Source organism: Filicampus tigris, chromosome 11 (genome assembly GCF_054856515.1).
Source record: "Filicampus tigris isolate MCC_2025a chromosome 11, RoL_Ftig_1.0, whole genome shotgun sequence".
NCBI classification, from domain to species: domain Eukaryota; kingdom Metazoa; phylum Chordata; class Actinopteri; order Syngnathiformes; family Syngnathidae; genus Filicampus; species Filicampus tigris.
In genome coordinates, this window is record NC_141227.1 from 22,020,723 (window position 1) to 22,039,355 (window position 18,633).

An 18,633-nucleotide genomic window follows, 5' to 3' on the forward strand; every position below is an offset into this window, starting at 1 on the left:
AACATGGCGGTGGTAGTGTTACGCTCCGGGGCCGCTTCGCTCTTTCAGGGCCTGGAGAAACTTGCTGTGATTGATGAAAGCATGAATTCTGCTCTTTACCAGAAAAAGGTGAGATGTTCGGCCAATAGTTTGTGACCTCAAAGTGAAGCTCACTCGGGCTCTGCAGCAGAACACATCAGCGAGCCAACTTCCGAATCGCTAAAATGCAACCTCAGGAGGGTCTCAGATGAGATTTGAATCCAGAACCTCGCCAATGCGACCACCACATTTAGTAAAAATGTAACTAAAGTAACAAAAAATGTAATCGGACTAATAGTTGGTGATGTTTATGGTTATTGGTTGTTATAATTCTCCCCACAAAAATTGACATCACTCGTAGTACGATTATCTGAGAAATGTTTCACATTTTGTTTTGGATACAGAACTAATGTCGCATGAAACAGCATTAAAGGGAAGTCATCCCCCCTCCCCCAAATTATTTAAAATAACATGTTCTATGCAGCCCCATGAGTCTAAACACGGCATTCTGATTGATATTGTACTTGTGGAATATGAGTCAAGTAACAGATGCCACCCCTTTTTAGCCATCTCAGGGGGCGGCCATTTTGTCTCTTTTGTTGACTGAAAATGACATCGCAGTTGCTCAGGGCTCATGGAATGACCAATCAGGGCTCACCTGTTTTCAGCTTTCTGAGCCATGATTGGTCGTTACCTGAGCCCTGAGCAAGTGTGATGTCATTTTCGGTCGACAGCAAGTGACAAAATGGCCGCCCCCTGGAACGGCTAAAAACGGATGGACTTTGCCGCTTAACTCATATTCCACAAATGCAAAATGAATCATAATGTCGTGTTTAGACTAGTGGAGGCGGATAGAACATATTATTGCAAAGAAAATCTTTTGGGTTGACTTGACGTGATCATGTCCCAGAAGATGAGTAAAGCAAACAATATTAGAACCCGATCTAGTAAATCACGTCATCCGAATGGAACATTTGAGTGTTGAGTGCATTTAAAAAACGACATGGTGGGATTACACGACAAAACATGTTGGGGCGTGCGTGTGTTGCCGTGCGTTCTTTGGCCTCCGGTCAAGGAGCGATGTCAACGCGGAGAATGACTTTGGCTCTTGGTGCACGACATGTCTCTGCGTAAAAGTGTCGCGGGAGAACATGTCGAGCGCAGGGAACACATGCCAGGAACATTTCAGATTAGTGAAATCCAGAGTGCACCAAATGTACACAGTGCCGGCCGGGGCCGTGCATTTGGTACCTGGGCCTCCGGCGAGCACTTACCCGACTTAATCCACCTCTTAATTCCACCACTATCACGTCGAAATTGGAGAAACCATCGATACCGTGCGAAAATCGAACACGCAACCGCGTCATGTAGATCCTCTGGCGCAAATGAGAATCGAAATGTATCCAATAACATGACAAAAATACTGCTTCAAAAGAAAAAGGCAATTAAATATACCGTACTCATTCCATATTACATAGGACTACAAATATGTTTTGGTAGTGCAAGTTGATGTCATCAAGGGCACTGTGAGGATGAATTTTAATTGTCTGTAGATGCAACAAGGTGGCGACAAAGCACTACTTTTGTCCAAATCAAGATCCTCAACTCACTTTGATATATTTTCTTGGCAATTTGATGCCGGCAAGATGGTGGCAAAGCACTGCTTTTGTCCCACTCAAGCTCCTCAACTCACTTCAACATAGTTCCTTGGCACTGAGATGCCACAAGATAATGGCATAGAATTACTTTTGATTACTGAATGAAGTGCCTCAACATACTTCAACGTAGCTCCTAGGCATCATGATGCTAAAAGATGGTGGCCAAGCACTACTTTTATGTTATTGAAGTTACTCAACTCACTTGAATAGAGTTCCTTGTCACTACATAACACAAAAGGATGGACAATAACTACTGTTGTCTGGATGAAGTTCTTAAACGTACTTCAACATTGTTCCTCTGCACTGAAATGTCAACAACATGTGGCAAAGCACTACTTTTGTCCAAATGAAGCTCCTCAATTCACTTTTGCATAGTTTGTCGGCACTAAACTACTTTGATGATAATGAAGCTCCTCAACTCACTTAAACATAGCTCCTTGGCACTAAGATGCAACTAGGTGGTAGCAATTAACTACTTCTGTCTAAATAAAGAACCTCAAATCATTTCAACATAGTTCCTTGGCACCAAGATGCCACAAGATGGTAGCAAAGAACTACTTTTGTCGAAATGAAGCTCCTCAACTCACATCAATATAGTTCCTTTGCACCAAGAGACCACAAGATGGCAGCAAAGAACTCCCTTTTGTTAAAGTTAAGCCTCCCAACTCAATTCCTTATACAGCAGCTCTTTGGCACCAAGATGCCCCAAAATGGCACCAAAGCACTGCTTTTTGTCCAAATGAAGCTCTTCAACTCAATTCAATATAGTTTATTGGCAGTAAGATGCCACATGATGGCAGCAAAGCACTACTGTTGTCTAAATAAAGCTCCTGAACCCATTTCAACATTGTTCCTTTCAAAAAAAAAGCCTGATAGATGGCGGCAAAGCACAACTTTTTGACAGGTCTGTATTAAGAAGTAAAGATGACACGAAAGTTTTTGCATCACTTGTGTGAGCACAGGATCACACTGTCTGCTCGAGCACCTGTCGTCAAGATACCCAATTCAGTTTTTGCCCATTTTGGATTATTATTAATAATCTCCAATGTGGTTGGCCAAGGGCAGAGGTTTGCTTTTAGTCCCGGTCCACTCCAATAAAACTAGGTCACTCCTTTAATCTGTCCACGGAGAGTGTACTGTGGGGTCACACAGCCTTTTTTTCCTCATTTAATAAACCAGGGAGAGTGTGCGCACAGTGACTACACAGAGTCATAACTCCAGGCAAATCCCAATAGAAATGACACTCTACTTGTGCAAGATTTTTGTTCATGTGTATGTCATCACATTCCATCACAACCACGAGGCCTCACTGCAACTTTAGCCAATGAACAAGTAAAACGATTCAACTGCAGACAACACAAGTATGGACTATTTGAAGAACAAATTCTTTCTTTTTTTTTAATAAAGTGAAGTTTTTATGCTGTTAAATGTTGTGACATTCACATTTGAATCAATAGAACAAAAGTAAACGTCCAACAAACAATTTGTTTTTCTAATCCAATGTTGACAAGAAAATTTCACTTCTTTTAAGTGGACGCTCCCAATGGCCTTCCTCGCATACTCTTGTACACTGCTGCTCTCTAGTGGTCACAAACGGTTACCACACGACAACGTCATACTGCATTGAGATATTGTACTGTATGATGTCACTTGGAATATTGAATATTTATTGACTTTATTGCAACAGGTCCAAAGTAAATTATGAGTATAACTGTAGCAGTAAAACATTAGCACTGTAGTAAGGCAAGGCAGCATTTGTTTTTACACACCAGGTGAATCCATAGTACTTTACAAAGGCAACGAAATCATGATTAAAACAGGATTAAATGATACAAACATAAAAGTGGGAAAAATTAAAATATGAAACAAAAATAATATAAAATTATATATATATATATATATATATATATATATATATATATATATATATATAATATATAATTCAATAAAAAAGCGAAATAAATCACAAATATTTTAAGAAATAATTGTAGAACATTTTTGAAAAAATATCCGAAACTATGGAAATCCGCAAGTGCCGAACCGCGAGTATGCGGGCATCTACTATATAACTATACTATATTATGTTGCGCACTAAACTCACACAGCGGGGAAAGTGTCACGTGACTTCGCCCACCCGAGTCATCCCACGCGCGTCGTCCTGTGACGTCACCCGAGTTGCAGTCGATGGCTCGTGTCGCGTGTTTGCGTGTGTGTGCGCGCGCTCCACTCAGTCAGTGCACAGAATTAGAGAGGGGGGGGGGAAGAAAAAAAGTTCAGAGGAGAAAACGAAGTTTTCTTTTTGGAGACTGGGCAACTTTTGGGATAACTTTTCGTGAGTCCTGACCTCAATTGGAGTTTTTTGTTTGTTTGTTTCCTTTTAAATGAATAATAATTCATCCCACTTTATCTCTCCGTGGATGTTTGTGTGCTGCTCATGTGCCTCGCGTGGACACAACATGGCAGTGTGTCCTTGCCGGGGACAATGCAGCAAGATGTTGCGTGGACGACGGGTCCCCCACGAACACAGAGAGACAGAGCGCAACGTAAAGGTCGGTCAATATTCCCCAGAAAGCAAGGTCATCATGAACAGGCTATTTTGCCGATTGAACGGAGCCTCTTAAAACGAACGCTCCTCGCTAACCGCATGTCAAAGATTCGAGGATCCATCCTTCATCAAGCGCTTATCCTCACCGTAAGTGTCACTTGGTTCACAACACACAGTGGAAAAACAAAACGATTCGTGACACTAGTGACAATTAATGTGCATGCTCGTATAGATGGATGGACGTCCGCTTCTTCGTCTCGTTGACACATGTGAACGTGACGTCACGGCGGTTTTATAAACCGTCTGCACAGATGTGTTGTGGGAGCACAAAAGCTTCATGTTGGACACTTTTTAATGGAATTAGGAAATATTCATGAGTGTGCATTTGAGTTCGCTACATGTGTGGAAATGTGTGAAATGCTTCTTTTCTGTATACCCCCTCCCCCTATATGCTGGCTATAGAATGAAACGACGGGTACCCCCTCCTCCACATGCACACACATACGCACACACACGCGCATACACATCCACGCACAAATACACTTACGGAACACATGCATGCAAACACAAAGAAATACACAAATAATATATATATATATATATATATATATATATATATATATATATATATATATATATATATATATATATTAGTGCTGTCAAGCGATTACAATTTTCTAACTAATTAATCGCAAAATTAGCCATAGTTGATCGCGATTAATTGCATTTTTCAACTACAATTTTTTACAAAGCTTGGAACGGATATTTACTTGAGTAAAATCTTGGAATGAATGTGGAAAAAAACTAAAAGTATGTTTCGATTCCAAGACTGTTCTAATAGCTTTCTTTGATCCTTGAATACGATTCTTTTCCTGTAAAACACAACAGTTGAACGATACACCAAAGACATACAACTAATAAGGTATTTGAATTTGGCTGTGGAAAGTGAGCAAATTATTTTGGATTCCTCCAATGAGCAGTCAAGCAACTTTTTAAAGTAAAACTACATAAAAGTCAGTCTTTGTGACAGTGACTCTCCTCTAAGTTTGGTTGCACAGTGAGCAGACGTCCGCTGCTACAGGAAGTAAATAAAACTGAGTTAACTGAGTTAATTTTTTTTAGTGCGTTATCAAATATAAATAAATAAATAAAATTGTATTGTATTGTATATATATATATATATAGTATATATGTTTGTACGGTTGAAGGATTTCAGTGGTGGCAATGTGACAAACAAAAGCATCTGCATTTGAATGAGCTCCCCGTTGCTTCAGCTGTCTCATTTACATACAGACTCAATGCTGTAGCATAGAAGACTAATCTATGACTACGCTGACATGCAGTCAATATTCGAGTTCAGGTCAAAATTCTGGTTTCTGAAACATTCAGGATTACCCGATTACATGCGTGAGCAGACAGTTACTCCCGGATGGTAATTGCGATCAACTGGAATATCCTGATCCGCCATGTACGGCTAACGTCGCGACGTGAATTGGCCAAATCAGCCACAGAAGCGGACTGTGCGGCAACACAGGCACAACACACGCCCACTGAGCTATTTACCCAACCGATTAAAGCACCAGGCCCAAAATCCACCAATCTGTAATCTGATCGGAGTAACGTTTCACTGGGAATACTTGCGGCGGGGGAGTCATGCCAATGTTACTCAAATGAATAGAAGATTGTTTCGTACAAAGACTTGATTTCACTTGGCCTCGCACTGGAGGCCCGTTGGTCATATTTTGGTCTTGGACCTCCTTGATCTGTTCCGGCAGCACAAGAGGGGGAGGTGAATTCATTTCACCTTTGTTGAGTCCTACTAAGCCTTAATGACAATAGCTCATTGTCTCACTGAGATAGCAGTGAGGTAACGGAGAGTCTGGAGCAAACCAGGACACGGCACCTACTTGGCAAACAGATAAAGGGAAAAATTGGGGACCCGAAGACAATTGTAAACAATTTTCAACCAATTAAAAACTTTCACAGGTGGGTTCATCATGATAAAATTAACATTTAGTATAGGTGGCTGGCATGATATAACCCACCCCCCCCCCCCCGCCAATTTGGTTCCCACCTACGCTAACTTCACTGGTGCAAAACAGGTTAAATATATGTCTCCGTGTTTCAGTACTACAAATGTGCCAGTCTTTGCACACGTTGTAAGCAACTATTTTCCAAATATGTATAAAATTTTACTTTACAGGATCTTTAAAGCGGAAGTGAACCCCCCCAAATTTTCCTTACAAGAAAATGTTTGACGCAGGCCCACTAGTCGAAACACGGCGTTCGGATTAATATTGCTTTGATGGAATGTGAGTTAAAGCAGCAAAATCCACTCATTTTTAGCCATCACAGGCGGCAGCCATTTTGTCACTTGCTGTCGACTGAAAATGACATCACACATCCTCGGGGCTCAGGTAACAACCAATCATGGCTCAGCTTTAGAAAACAGGTGAGCTGTGAGCTGTGTGGTCCTTACCTGAGCCCTGAGCAGTTGTGATGTCATTTTCAGTCGACAGAAGTGACAAAATGGCCGCCCCCGGAGATGGCTAAAAACGGGTGGATTAACTCATACTCCACAAACGCAATATTTATCAGAATGCCAGGTTTGGACTGGTGAAGGTGCATAGAACATAGTGCAAATCATTTTGGTGGTTTGACTTCCCTTTAAGAGATTCAAAACCCGCTTTGAGTTCTTTTTTGACGCACGTGCGGGTCCCAGTTAATCACTGCTGACAGCGTCAATTAATTTCAATGAATTTTTGGTCTATCTAGTGACAGTTGGTGATTTACAGTAACAACCCGGGGAGAAAAAAAAAACAAAAAACAGCCCAGCTTCCAGTGGGAATTCAGCTCTCAGTGTTTCCACTTGCGAAGGCAGCCATTAATGCAATTTGTAGCGAGATGATAAACAGACTGATGGGTGTTTCTGCTTGAGCAAATAGTCCGATTTGCCAAACGCTCCAGCAACTCCTGAATATGTAAAAGCGCGCAAGCTCCAGTGCCTCGGTCTTTGACGCTTTGACGGTCGTGACGTATTAAAGTGAGATAATTGGGTGATATTAACTTACAGCGCACACCATCGCCCAACAAGGGCCTGAAAATTGTGTTTCATTAGATACTTGAAATGTGAAAATTAATCATTCTCTTGACGGGTCCAAATCACATGTTGGGTTATGGGAATAGACAGATTCTCGCAAAGAAAAAGTTCAATTAGTTGAAATAAAAAAAAAAACAACGCAACTTAAAAATAGCTGATGCAAAGAATGCTAACTCACACTTTAGCAAGATCATCATGCGGCGCAATCACTTTTAAAACATGCACATCCACATAAGTGTTTTGAAATCACACAGATGACTTTTTGATGGCGCCACAGGTACGAGTTCCACTATGGGCTGAAAAACATCCCTGTTTGCATGAACCCCCCCGGCACGCCCCCCCCCCACCGCTCATCCATCTAAGCGGTCTTTCTCCGAGGGTCCAAGAAGTGAAGCACGTTATTGACAAAATTCACTTGGTCGGAAAACGGTTGAACATTCCTGAGGTTTTGCACCGAGTGTGACGTCAAAAATGACTGAAACTCTTTGTTTAAAATGAGCAGTTTGATAAGGAGTCAATTTTATTGATCAACTTGTCTTGAATTCTAGGTGATCAGTTCCTGTAAGTACAGCTAACCCTCGCTGTATCGCAATTCACCGCCTTGTCGATTTATGACTATTTTTATCGTACTTACATCGCTGGTTATTCGAAAGTGCCTAAAAGATGGCGGATGTCCAACGTTTGGGATTATTTTACAAAAAGAAGCTAAAGCAATGTGCCTCTCGCAAAAAGTACAACTAGCTTATGTTACACAACTGCGCATGTACGGCAAAGAAAAATATTGTTAGCTAATTTAATACAGTCTGTCATTGCTAGTTAGAAAAAAATATAATATCTTCACGGGTGGTTAGGATAGAGGGGACATTCGCTGGTACACTTCCAATCACTATTCAACAAAAGGTCACAAAAAACACAAACATATATTAGACGACCTGCCGATGGCCTCAGCTGACACCGTCACTCAACACGCAAAATGGCCAACTCTTTGGCCAAGCAGCTAAATCTAATTCTCATTCGCTGACTTCCAACCTCACTCAACAGGCCAGGCCTGCTTTTTGAAGATGCACACACATTCAGCGTCACCGATGCTACAGTGTAGAACACGGGTGTCCAACTCCGGTCCTCAAGGGCCCCTATCCAGCATTTTTTTAGATGTCTCCCTCCCCCAACACACCTAATTCAAATGATCAGGATCCTTATCAGGCTTGGGTTTTTTTTTTTTTTTTGGTGCAGAACGAATCTGCAGAGACCCTCTAGAATTGGACTTGCCACACCATGACATTAAAAGAAAAAATGAAGATGAAATATGCCGTTGTCTTCGTCTTCATCATGGTGTTGGTCATCATCGAAAAGGAAAACAACATCATATCAAGGTGAGAGCTACGCGCAATTTTGCACCTCACAACCTTAAGCCTCTTGACTGAAGGCAAAAATCGACTTGTTTGCTTTTAATCGATCCATCTAATCGAACCTAATATCCGATATCTATTCTCATCAGGATGTCCGATCAAATGATGCAGAGGCAAACTCCACAGCAGACCACACAATCTTCAGTGGATTACAGCAACACGACACCAAATAACCTGACCGTGGCCAACATGCCGCTCTCTACAATCAACGCTTCCCAAGAGAGTCGCAGCAATCAAACTGAGCAGTGGCATGGGGAAGAAGTTGAAAACAGTGGCCCTAAGCACATAGTACTCATGGCCACCACGAGAACAGGTTCTTCATTCATGGGCGAATTCTTTAACCAGCACGGAGAGAACATGTTCTACCTCTTTGAACCTCTGTGGCATGTACAAAACACGCTGTCAAAGACACACAACAGCAGTTTTTTGCCGGCAATTTATCGGGATGTACTCCAGGGCCTCTTCCTGTGTGACTTCTCCCCTCTGGAGAAGTTCCTCTCCCCACCACCTCGGGACCATGTGGCCACGTGGCTGTTCCGCAGATATTCCAGTTTGTCACTGTGTGAAGAGCAAGTCTGTACCCCCTTCATCAAGGAGGTTTTTGAGAGGTATTGCATTGTATACCTTGGAACAATTGAAGCTACCCATGGCAAGATTTTTCAAAACAGGATCTGTTCTTGACAAACCACGCAGTGGAAGGCCTACTAGCACCGCCATGCTGAAAACACACAACTGTTAGAGCAGGCGCTAGCGGCTAGCACAAAGCCAACAAAAGTCTGGAGGGCGTTTTCCCGATTGCGACGTATTATGCTCCCTTCCAAAATAAAACCAAATCCACACCGGATTTCATAGAACTGTACGTCTATACTGGATGTCAGGCTGGGCGATGACCGATCAGGACGAATCTATATGAATATATATTTTTTTCAATCGCTCCATGCAGCCCGGTGTTCTGCCAAAATGTCCTACCCATGCGAAACCTCTTACGGTAGACTGATTCGACAGCCTAAGCCCAACCCACCTCGCTATCGCCGTTATTGGTAGGACGCCTCGACGGGGTAGGAAGGAATTTCAGGACAACGGTATCGTACCGGTCCGTCGACCAGCGGTTGGGAACCATTGATCTCGATTGCCTGAAAGTAGAAAAAAAAACAAAGATTAGAAGAAAACGTTTCACCCAAAACATCTTAAAAATGTCAGAAATGTATTTGTCAATCAGCACAACTGATTCTGCAGCACATAGTGGTTGAAATCTGATCGGACTGAAGAAAAAAATATCAGAAATTACTGTAATGTGTAAAAACACAGGTCGGAGCGTCTAATAGAGAAGGCGTTGGTGGCCCTGATCTGAATGACATGGCAAGATATCATTTGATGTCATTTTGGAAAAGAGCTCTTCAAATTTTGTCTTAAATGTGCGCTCTTGTTTTAGGTTCCGCTGTCCAGATCGGCAGTGCGGTCCGCTCAACCTGACCCTCGCCTCGCAGTCGTGCCTTTCCAAACGATACCGGGCCATTAAGACCGTCCGCATCCATCAGTTGGAAACGCTGCGGCCTCTGGTGGAGGACCCTCGCCTGAACGTCAAAATAATCCAGCTAGTCCGAGATCCACGGGCCATATTAGCGTCGCGCATGGTGGCCTTCCCCTCAAACTACCAGACGTGGAATTCCTTGGTGCAGGACGGTCAGGTGCCCAAGGACGAGGAGGAGTTGAAGAAGCTACTGGGCAACTGCGACGTCTTTAAAAGGTCCGCTGAGTTGGGCCTCAGCCGACCTGGCTGGCTGAGGGGAAGCTACATGTTGGTGCGCTACGAAGACATCGCTCGCAACCCAATGCAGAAAGTCGAGGAGATTTACAGGTTCGCGGGGATCCCGTTCAGCCCCGAAGCCCGCCAGTGGATCCTGAGGAACACCCAAACCACGCAGGATGCCAACAACGTATTCTCCACCCAAAGGAACTCGTCGGAGCAGGCGGAGAAATGGAGACATAGCATTCCTTTCGCACTGGCTCAGGCGGTGCAACGACTGTGCGGACCCACCATGGAGCTGTTTGGCTACAAGTTTGTGGATGATGCTAAGACGCTCGTCAATAAGTCCGTCAGTTTGTGTGAGGACAGGACATTTCACTAAAATGTTCAACCGTTTTCATCCGAGTGGAGGTTTTACGTATTTTTTTGAATTAATATATATTTCTCGAGAAACAGTCTGAAAACAGAAACAGAAACATCTCCATATTCAGGACAAAAACAAGCAGTTGACCTTGACACTGAGCATGAATAGAAATGTTACTATTTTAGTGTTGTGTGATTGGAAATTGGAAATATACGTGAGTGAATTTCTCTCTTCTCCCGCCTTGCCGTCTAGAGTGGGAAGTAAGTTGACACGGGCTGGGTCAATTATGAATTTTAGGGTATGCCACAGGCTGCTAAAAATGGACGACAGGCCACAGGTTGCCCCAGGCTGTCATGAGGACACAACTACCTTACTGTTATCCCCGCTATTTGAGGGGGCTTGGTCGTGAGCCCTGCTGTGAAATGCGAAAAAATGTGAGGCATCGATTCATCACTTAATCATACTTCCTTGACACAGATGATCCGTTTGCTATTTAGACAGAGCATTGGCATCTTGTGCCATCTTTGAAAGAAAGAAAGCACAGAAATCGGAAAAACTGAAGTGTAATAATGTCGGCGATAGTTCACAGACCAAAATGCACATCTCACATTTGGCCTGTACACTATACAGCCGCATGGCCAAAAGAAGTATTTATTGGTGCATTGTGCCCATTGGGAAGCTCGGTACAAGCCTAAACCGTGCATATGAACAAAACGTCTTTTTTGTGAATTCTCTTTCGACATTCAGGGAAGAGTTGTGTGTGTCACTTTCGAAGATTTATGATAATGCTGTGAGAGGTGTGCCCACGAAAATAAAAAGTGCTTTAACTCTTTTGCCTTAGACTCAGGTAAAGTGAAAGCAGCTGAACACAACCAAAAGGAACTCCGACGCTCTACGGGAAAATGACGATTTTACAGAAGTATTCTTATAATGTTAAAGGGATACAATTGTATGTTGAACGTTGGAGTCATTCCGGTAGCGATACAACAATAAACTGCTGTCTGTCCATGAGACTATGCAGACACAAACGTGCTTTGCATTTAAGTCCTGCAAAGTGAATTAACAGATTGTAAATATAGTATACATGTTTGACGATAATTGCTGAAAACATGCAGGAAACTATGTAGTATTTAGCTGTGGAGAAACAGCGTTAAAACCTTTTTCCAACATTGGATTTTTTCAAATGAATCTTTTATGTTTGTGACTAAAACAGAGACCCATCATAAGATGCCTCGACCCCAATATCTACAAACTTACGCGCCTTTGTTCACATCAACGGCTTTCCGGCACAATTTCAATGTGCAGTTAGCTAGCTAGCAAAGCTAGCTAGAGAAAAGGCTGAAAAGTGAAGAGGGCAGAGGGGGTTTGAAAAAAAAAAAAAAAAGTCAGACTTGACAGCCAGCATGTGGATGGGGGCTTCGTACTAGCGTGGCCACTTTAGAGTGCCTTGTAGTCGCAGCGTGGAAAAGTCCCGCAGTGACCTGGTGGGAAGTATCCCAGCCAGATACATTTGAGCAGCTCAATCGTAGTTAAGACGTTTCTTTTCCCTTTACAGGGATTTGAAATCAGTCTCATAATGCGTGTCCGGCTTTTATGAGCTGTGCATTTCTGGATGGGTGTAGGACAAGATTTGAATACACAAACGTGGCCTATGTCTTGAAGTGAAAGCCAGGTGCTGTAGCGTTAACTGTTCCTCTTGATGGCGTATGAAGGTATCCACTGTGACTCAGCATCAATGGCTGCATTGTGTTCACTTTGGCCCGGGCTCGACTCAAATTGCCCTTTTTTCGCCAGTGAAAAGGGATATGTATCGGAGGTGCCTATATGCCAGGGCCTACATTTGCCTTGATTTAAAATGTGCACATGAAAGCACTGCAGTTGGTGCGTCTCGGGGTCAACGTGGAAGCATTTAAGACAAAATGGGTACAGTCAAGTCCCAAGGGAGCCTGAAACAAGTTGTACAGTCAAGACATTCAGATGCCTGAATCACTCCGTTTGGCTTTTACGTTTTAAGTAGAAGCACTCTTGTTGCTCAAGCCTTAAAGGTCAAGTGTGACTCGAAGGCTTGACAAACCCACTCTCAAGTATGACTTTTTTTTTTAATTTCTTTTCTTTTTTTTTTAAATGATGGAAAAGTTAACTACATGTTTTTTCTGTAAGGTTGAAAGAGTAAAACAGGTTTTTTTCGTGCTTAACTCACACAAAGGCAAACTGTCTTAAAATGATTCTTTGAATAATATGGAAGGCATGGTGGCCTATTAAAGTTTAAATGTCTTCATATGGTCTCTATCTATATCACATATTGTCACTTGCTTGTTGAATGGGGGGTTCACTGTTTCTGAATTCAGTATACTTTATCTACTGATGCACAACATTGGCAAAACACATGCGCTACATCCACTTCACCAAATCCCCAAAAGGCAGTGTGTATAAACGTCTCACAGATATGTTGGTAAAACTAAGCCAAACATTTTCAGTGAAACTAGAAATGAGAAAACAACCAATAATCAAATCTGATATTGTTAAAATAATGTGTGTTTAAAAAATATGCTGTCTTGTATATGCATACAATATTTGAGCCTTTTTGTGGAACAATCACAACAAAAAGCCCAAATATAAATTTTACAAAAAAAGTTTCTGTTCTTCATAATGAGATTGCTGTATGGTGGTGTCAGTGTGTCACTGTCTAAAACTAACTTTGATCATTTTGATTTGCCAAAAATAACACGTGCATTAAGATGAGTATTTGTTCAAATATAAAAAAAGCTTAATGTCATCCATTTTGATAAACGACTCCCAATGATACAATTTGAGTGTGTGTGTTTTTTATAGTCACCAGTAAATTTAAGTTACAATTTAGCCCTGCCTGCTCACAAGACGACACTGGCTTACTAAAACTAAAACTACTTGACTGTACCAACAGATACACACAGTGTTCCTTTATGCACTCACGCATTCAATGAGCAGGCTTGTGCAATTGACGGAAATGGAGAAGGGCAAAGGAAACGGGAAGCATCGGCACCCACTCTGCCTACAGGCCTCATCTAAGTCTCATCTGTATGTTCCGTATCTCCTGAACACCACCCAAATCTTCGAAAATCATTAAAGACCCTGTAAAGAGAATTCAGAGATTTGATTCTATATCCATTATTCACATTTGACGATAACAGTTAAACGCATTGAAAGACTGTAGTATTTAATTCAGTTGTTATTAGGCGAGTTATAGCACACCGCTACGTCATGCAGTTAGCTAGCTAGCTATGCCAACATCTCGAACGGCATCTTCCCTGGGTGTTACAATTTACAGAAGTGCTCTGTGTTGTCATTTAAATTCTCGAGCAAGGAGGCGATGGCGCTGGTTGAGCCCCGGAAGCCTTTTAGCTCGCAAGCTAGCTGTCGGCTAGCACCTCTCGTCGTCGCATAGCCCATGATGATTTGGTGGGACGTATTCCAGCCACCAGAGGCGTTAAGGGGATGCCGCTCTCTACATCACCGAATCAAATTGTGTTTACCTGGGTTATTATAGTGTATTTTAGGTTCATCCCTTAATTTCACACGAAAGCTACTGAATCCCGAACTTTTTGTGAGAAGCATACGCTGTATTTTCGGTGTCACACGGGGACTGTACAGCTCATGTTTAGTTCTCCACCTCTGGCAAACACACACATACACACTGTAGCCCTATCCATTTTTTGAGCGTATACTCCATCATCCTGGCCGCCCCTGCTTACAGGGTAAATAAATGCTGTGGTTGGGCCAGAACACTGAGTGCCCTCACATTCCTCCCTAGCTGAAACGGCTGACAGAAGCCTTGTGTTTGGCTGCCCTCTTTTTTTTTTTTTTTTCCTCTCAACCAGTGACTCTGTAAATTGTGTTTTTAGGTAAAATGTGACAATAGTCATAAAAAGCAGAGTCTATGTATACAGTTCTGTGATAAAGTGTCTTACTAGTTCATGCCGACTTGCTCGTGCTTGTTGGTCCTGCAGAGGGAGGCAGAGCCCAGCGCAGAATTTAATTTTGGGGCCCACTCTACTGTCAGTCAGTGGTGTGAAACTTGAATGACTGTTAAGAAATGTACAACAACTCTGAATTAGACACAAGAAATTTTAGAATCATCGAGTCAGGAAATATTTTACTGGAATGTGGAAAAAGAACCTGTTCTTGCCATTGTTTAAAACATGGATGACTGATTTTTATTTTTTTGTTTATGATTCTTTAAACATCTACTATAAACTCTTTGCAGCAGTTTTACAATGTACTCTTGCTGTTTTTTTTATGTGTAGATTATTCCTAATGTCAGACGCATCTTTACCCAGATAGTTTTTTTTATGATTAAATTATTCAGCTACAAGAGCAGACTGGTGTTGATTCAAATTTTACACAAAACTCCAAGTGAACACATTAAGCCAACAAAAAGTTTAAAAAAAAACAACAACAAACCAGTAGGCTACTGGTATACTAGGCACTTACTGTAAACTACCATCTGCTTTATTTTTACTTAAAAAATGGCAATGTGTAAAAAATGGAATGCAAAAACAACAAATTAAAACACTGAATAAAGATAAGTTCAAACGTAAAAAATTATAGTGTTAAATTAAGAAAATATCAAGCAAAACCAAAACAACTAGGAAGGAAAAATAATAATCAGGTCCTTATCATATTTTGACAAAGTTTTGAATCATAAGTTCAAACAAATCTAAATAAACTACCAATAACCCTTAAACTTATTTTTTTTTGGATACAGTACTCTCTTCTTACTAAATGCACTAAGCTCTGTCGACTGGTAGTTACGCTTGAGGGCCCCCTAGTGGCCATGGATCCCTCAGCAGGTGCTCAGCTGTCGTATTTGCTAGGCCCGCTCTGGCTGATTAGTGTATCCAAGTTAACAAACTAAAATGTTTACTCAACAATGCAGAAATGCCTGTACATGATGTGCTTTGTAGGCGGCTACGTGTTTGCATGTATGAGGACGGCGTCGTCTGTGGGTGACTGCTCATATGTGCAGGCTTAATTAACAGCGTGATGCGTTTCTATTAACGGCTGCTTCCTCACCGCCGTGTTGTTGTGGCTCCTCAAGAGCTCAGTGGGACGGAAGTGGCAAAGATGTCCACGTCGAAGCAGGGTGTAGGCCAGCAGCACTAATCCGCAAATAATGACAGCCAACGTTGCACAGGGCACATCGAGACAATTTAGTCAAGGAACCTAACATGCATGTTTTTGCAATGGGGGAGGAGGCCGGAGTACTTGGAGAGAACCTATGCAACTCTGAATCTCAAAAACTGACGAGGACTAATTAACCACGAGTACACCGTGCATAGCATAGCATAGCATAGCATAGCATAGCATTAAGTTACAATTTAGCCCTGCCTGCTCACAAGACGACACTGGCTTGCATGTGGATAATTGTACCTGCCTGAAGGTGCACCTTTGCTACAAAAAGTAGTTTGTGCTCCCACTTAGGCCTACTACGCGCACACACACACACACACATACACACAGGCATTGTTAGCTGTTAGGTGGGCAACAGCCACCCCGGGGTAAATTCTTCCAAACCCACCTGCATCATTTGTGTCCTCAACACTTCCTGTCTAAGTAGCTTGTGTTGATTCAATACAATGGCGGGGGGGGGGGGGGTGTACATCACAGCACCTGTCACACAGTCATTGTGACAGAGTGGAGACTGGAAAGGGGAAATAAATGACAAACAAAGGCACCATAAACTCAGTAGAGTGTCGCCTTGAGGTGCGAGTCTTACCTCTTCACCCTTTACATTCATTCTCACCTATTGACTGCCTTTGTGCACTCTGCAATGCCCCAAGATGCTAACTTGTGCCCTAAGGTGCCACATGATGGCGCCAAAGCCTTGCATAATAACTCTAAAATGCCACAAGACGGTGCCTAAAGCTCTGACTTGGTGCCAAAGAACTTTATCTTGGCTGAGTCACTACATTTTAATCCTATCATTTATGTCAAGACTGTATATTTTCATAAAGCACAAGATCATGGAGTGCTATTTATGTTATTTTTGTTACACAATTTTTGTTTTTGGGGGTTGTCGTCTGGAAGAGAGGAATGGCATGCCCATTCATTTCAATGGGATGAAGATGATTTGAGACAAGCGTGTGAAGCCAACTGGATTTAATCAATTTTTGGGGGACACTTTTATCTATTGATGCAAACACACAGAAGGTTCCACTGCACGTCACCTAATCTCCAGCCGTCTTCTGGGGGCAGCCTCTGTCACCCGGGCCGCGTTTCTGACCTTCTCAAGTTGCTACAGCGGGCATTTTCTCCCCTTTTGAATCTTGCTTTGCATAATTCAAGCACCCGCTCATTCTTTTTAAGACTTTCCCCTTCAGAGAGAACCCGAGAGGTAAGTCCCAAGCCTGCCCCAAACAAAACCGCCGAAAAATAATAATGTTGCAATTTTAATTAGACTACCAGTAGCTGCTTTATAATAGATGAGGAGTTGATTGTAGGTCAACGGGCTGAAGGGGGATCAGGTCCAGAGACCAAATATGACAAAGCTACAGAGCAGACAGCCCATGACGCCAACAGAGCTTTTGTTGCAGCTACGTTCTGCTGCTGAGACACGACAAGGTTTGGTAGTGGAGAAGCGTATTCGGTTCACTGTCAGACACGGCCACATAACAGGGGGTGGACCGAAAATATTGATAGTATCTTGGTCATTGGTATCAGTATTTAGCCATACTTGGGGTGGTGAGGTTTCAGTTTGTTTACTCGTATTGACGTTTACCCACCCTATCAAGTGAAAAAAAAACGTGTAGAAATTTGACACACCACAGAGAAATGTTGGTAACAAGCCTGCCAAATTTGAATGACGAAAAACTAAAATCATCCATGAAATCAGGCTTCAAACCGGTGAAAAATTGAGACTATGTTATCACGTACAGTAGGTCTAAATTTGTAGTGTGAGCCATAATTTCAATAAAGTGTGTCGCTGTGTTTGATAAACAGTTAACCCTGTAAGCTAGCCACCAGTTAGCATAATAAACAGTAAACTTTCCCTCAAGTGTCCCTTTTTATGTGGACTCGCACACAGACAACGCAAAGCAAGGCTCGGACGTATTTGACGACCCCGCCGCAAGGCCGCGACAACCGTAACCCTGCTAGCCTGTAAGCTAGCCACCAGCTAGCACAATAAACAGTTAACTTTCCCTCAAGTGTCAATTTTTTATGTGTGGCCGCACACAGACAACACCAAGCAAGGCTCGGACGTATTTGATGATCCAGCCGCCAGGCCGTGACAGCTGTAAACCTGTTAGCCTGTAAGCTAGCCATCAACTAGCGTAAAAAAACAGTTAACTTTCCCTCAAGTGTCCCTTTTTATGTGGACCCGCACACAGACAACACCAAGCAAGGCTCGGTTGGGCAGTACATGAAGAAAAGTACAGTACATAAAGCAGATTTAAGGTAAGTAAGTAATTTTCCGATTTAATTTGGAGCTAAGCAGTTGGAAAAACCCCCGTGTTCATCAAGCAGCATCCCAAAGAGCTGACAGCTGTCTGCACGTTAGTCACACGCATACAGTTCCGTGTTGTGCTATTTTGACAGATGCTTCACAGAGGTTTGTGTATGTCGCTGTGCGTGTGTGACAAGTCCTCTCTTCCTCCTGGGGATCAATGTCTGTCCTGTTCTATCTGATGTTTATCTGCGGGTGATCAATCACGTCGCCGACAGCTTGCGGGTTAGAGTTACCGCCGCTAACTGAGAGTAAGGATTAAAGGACAGGTAAAATGAGATTTGACCGGAATACGGAACAATAATACAA

General features: G+C 42.5%; 1 protein-coding gene across 2 annotated transcripts; it reads left to right on the forward strand.

The window, feature by feature from the left end:
• Nucleotides 1–3,901: 3,901 nt before the first annotated feature.
• Nucleotides 3,902–13,549, forward strand: chst3a (carbohydrate (chondroitin 6) sulfotransferase 3a). 2 transcript variants are annotated; one of them, XM_086044395.1, is made up of 5 exons: nucleotides 3,902–4,008; nucleotides 4,140–4,225; nucleotides 8,555–8,694; nucleotides 8,820–9,338; nucleotides 10,163–13,549. In XM_086044395.1, the coding sequence occupies exons 3-5, from the start codon at nucleotides 8,597–8,599 to the stop codon at nucleotides 10,857–10,859; spliced, it is 1,314 nt and encodes a 437-aa protein (XP_085900521.1). In that variant the 5' UTR covers nucleotides 3,902–4,008; nucleotides 4,140–4,225; nucleotides 8,555–8,596; the 3' UTR covers nucleotides 10,860–13,549. The 2 variants fall into 2 exon arrangements, with proteins under 2 accessions (XP_085900521.1, XP_085900522.1); XM_086044396.1 differs by lacking the exons at nucleotides 3,902–4,008; nucleotides 4,140–4,225 and adding an exon at nucleotides 4,248–4,368.
• The last annotated feature ends 5,084 nt before the right edge of the window (nucleotides 13,550–18,633 follow it).

Coding starts and splice junctions, on each gene's coding strand:
- chst3a (XM_086044395.1), top strand. CDS start 8,597: ATGACATTAAAAGAAAAAATGAAGATGAAATATGCCGTTGTCTTCGTC. Junction 8,695..8,819: donor GAAAACAACATCATATCAAG/GTGAGAGCTACG, acceptor TATTCTCATCAG/GATGTCCGATCAAATGATGC. Junction 9,339..10,162: donor ATCAAGGAGGTTTTTGAGAG/GTATTGCATTGT, acceptor CTCTTGTTTTAG/GTTCCGCTGTCCAGATCGGC.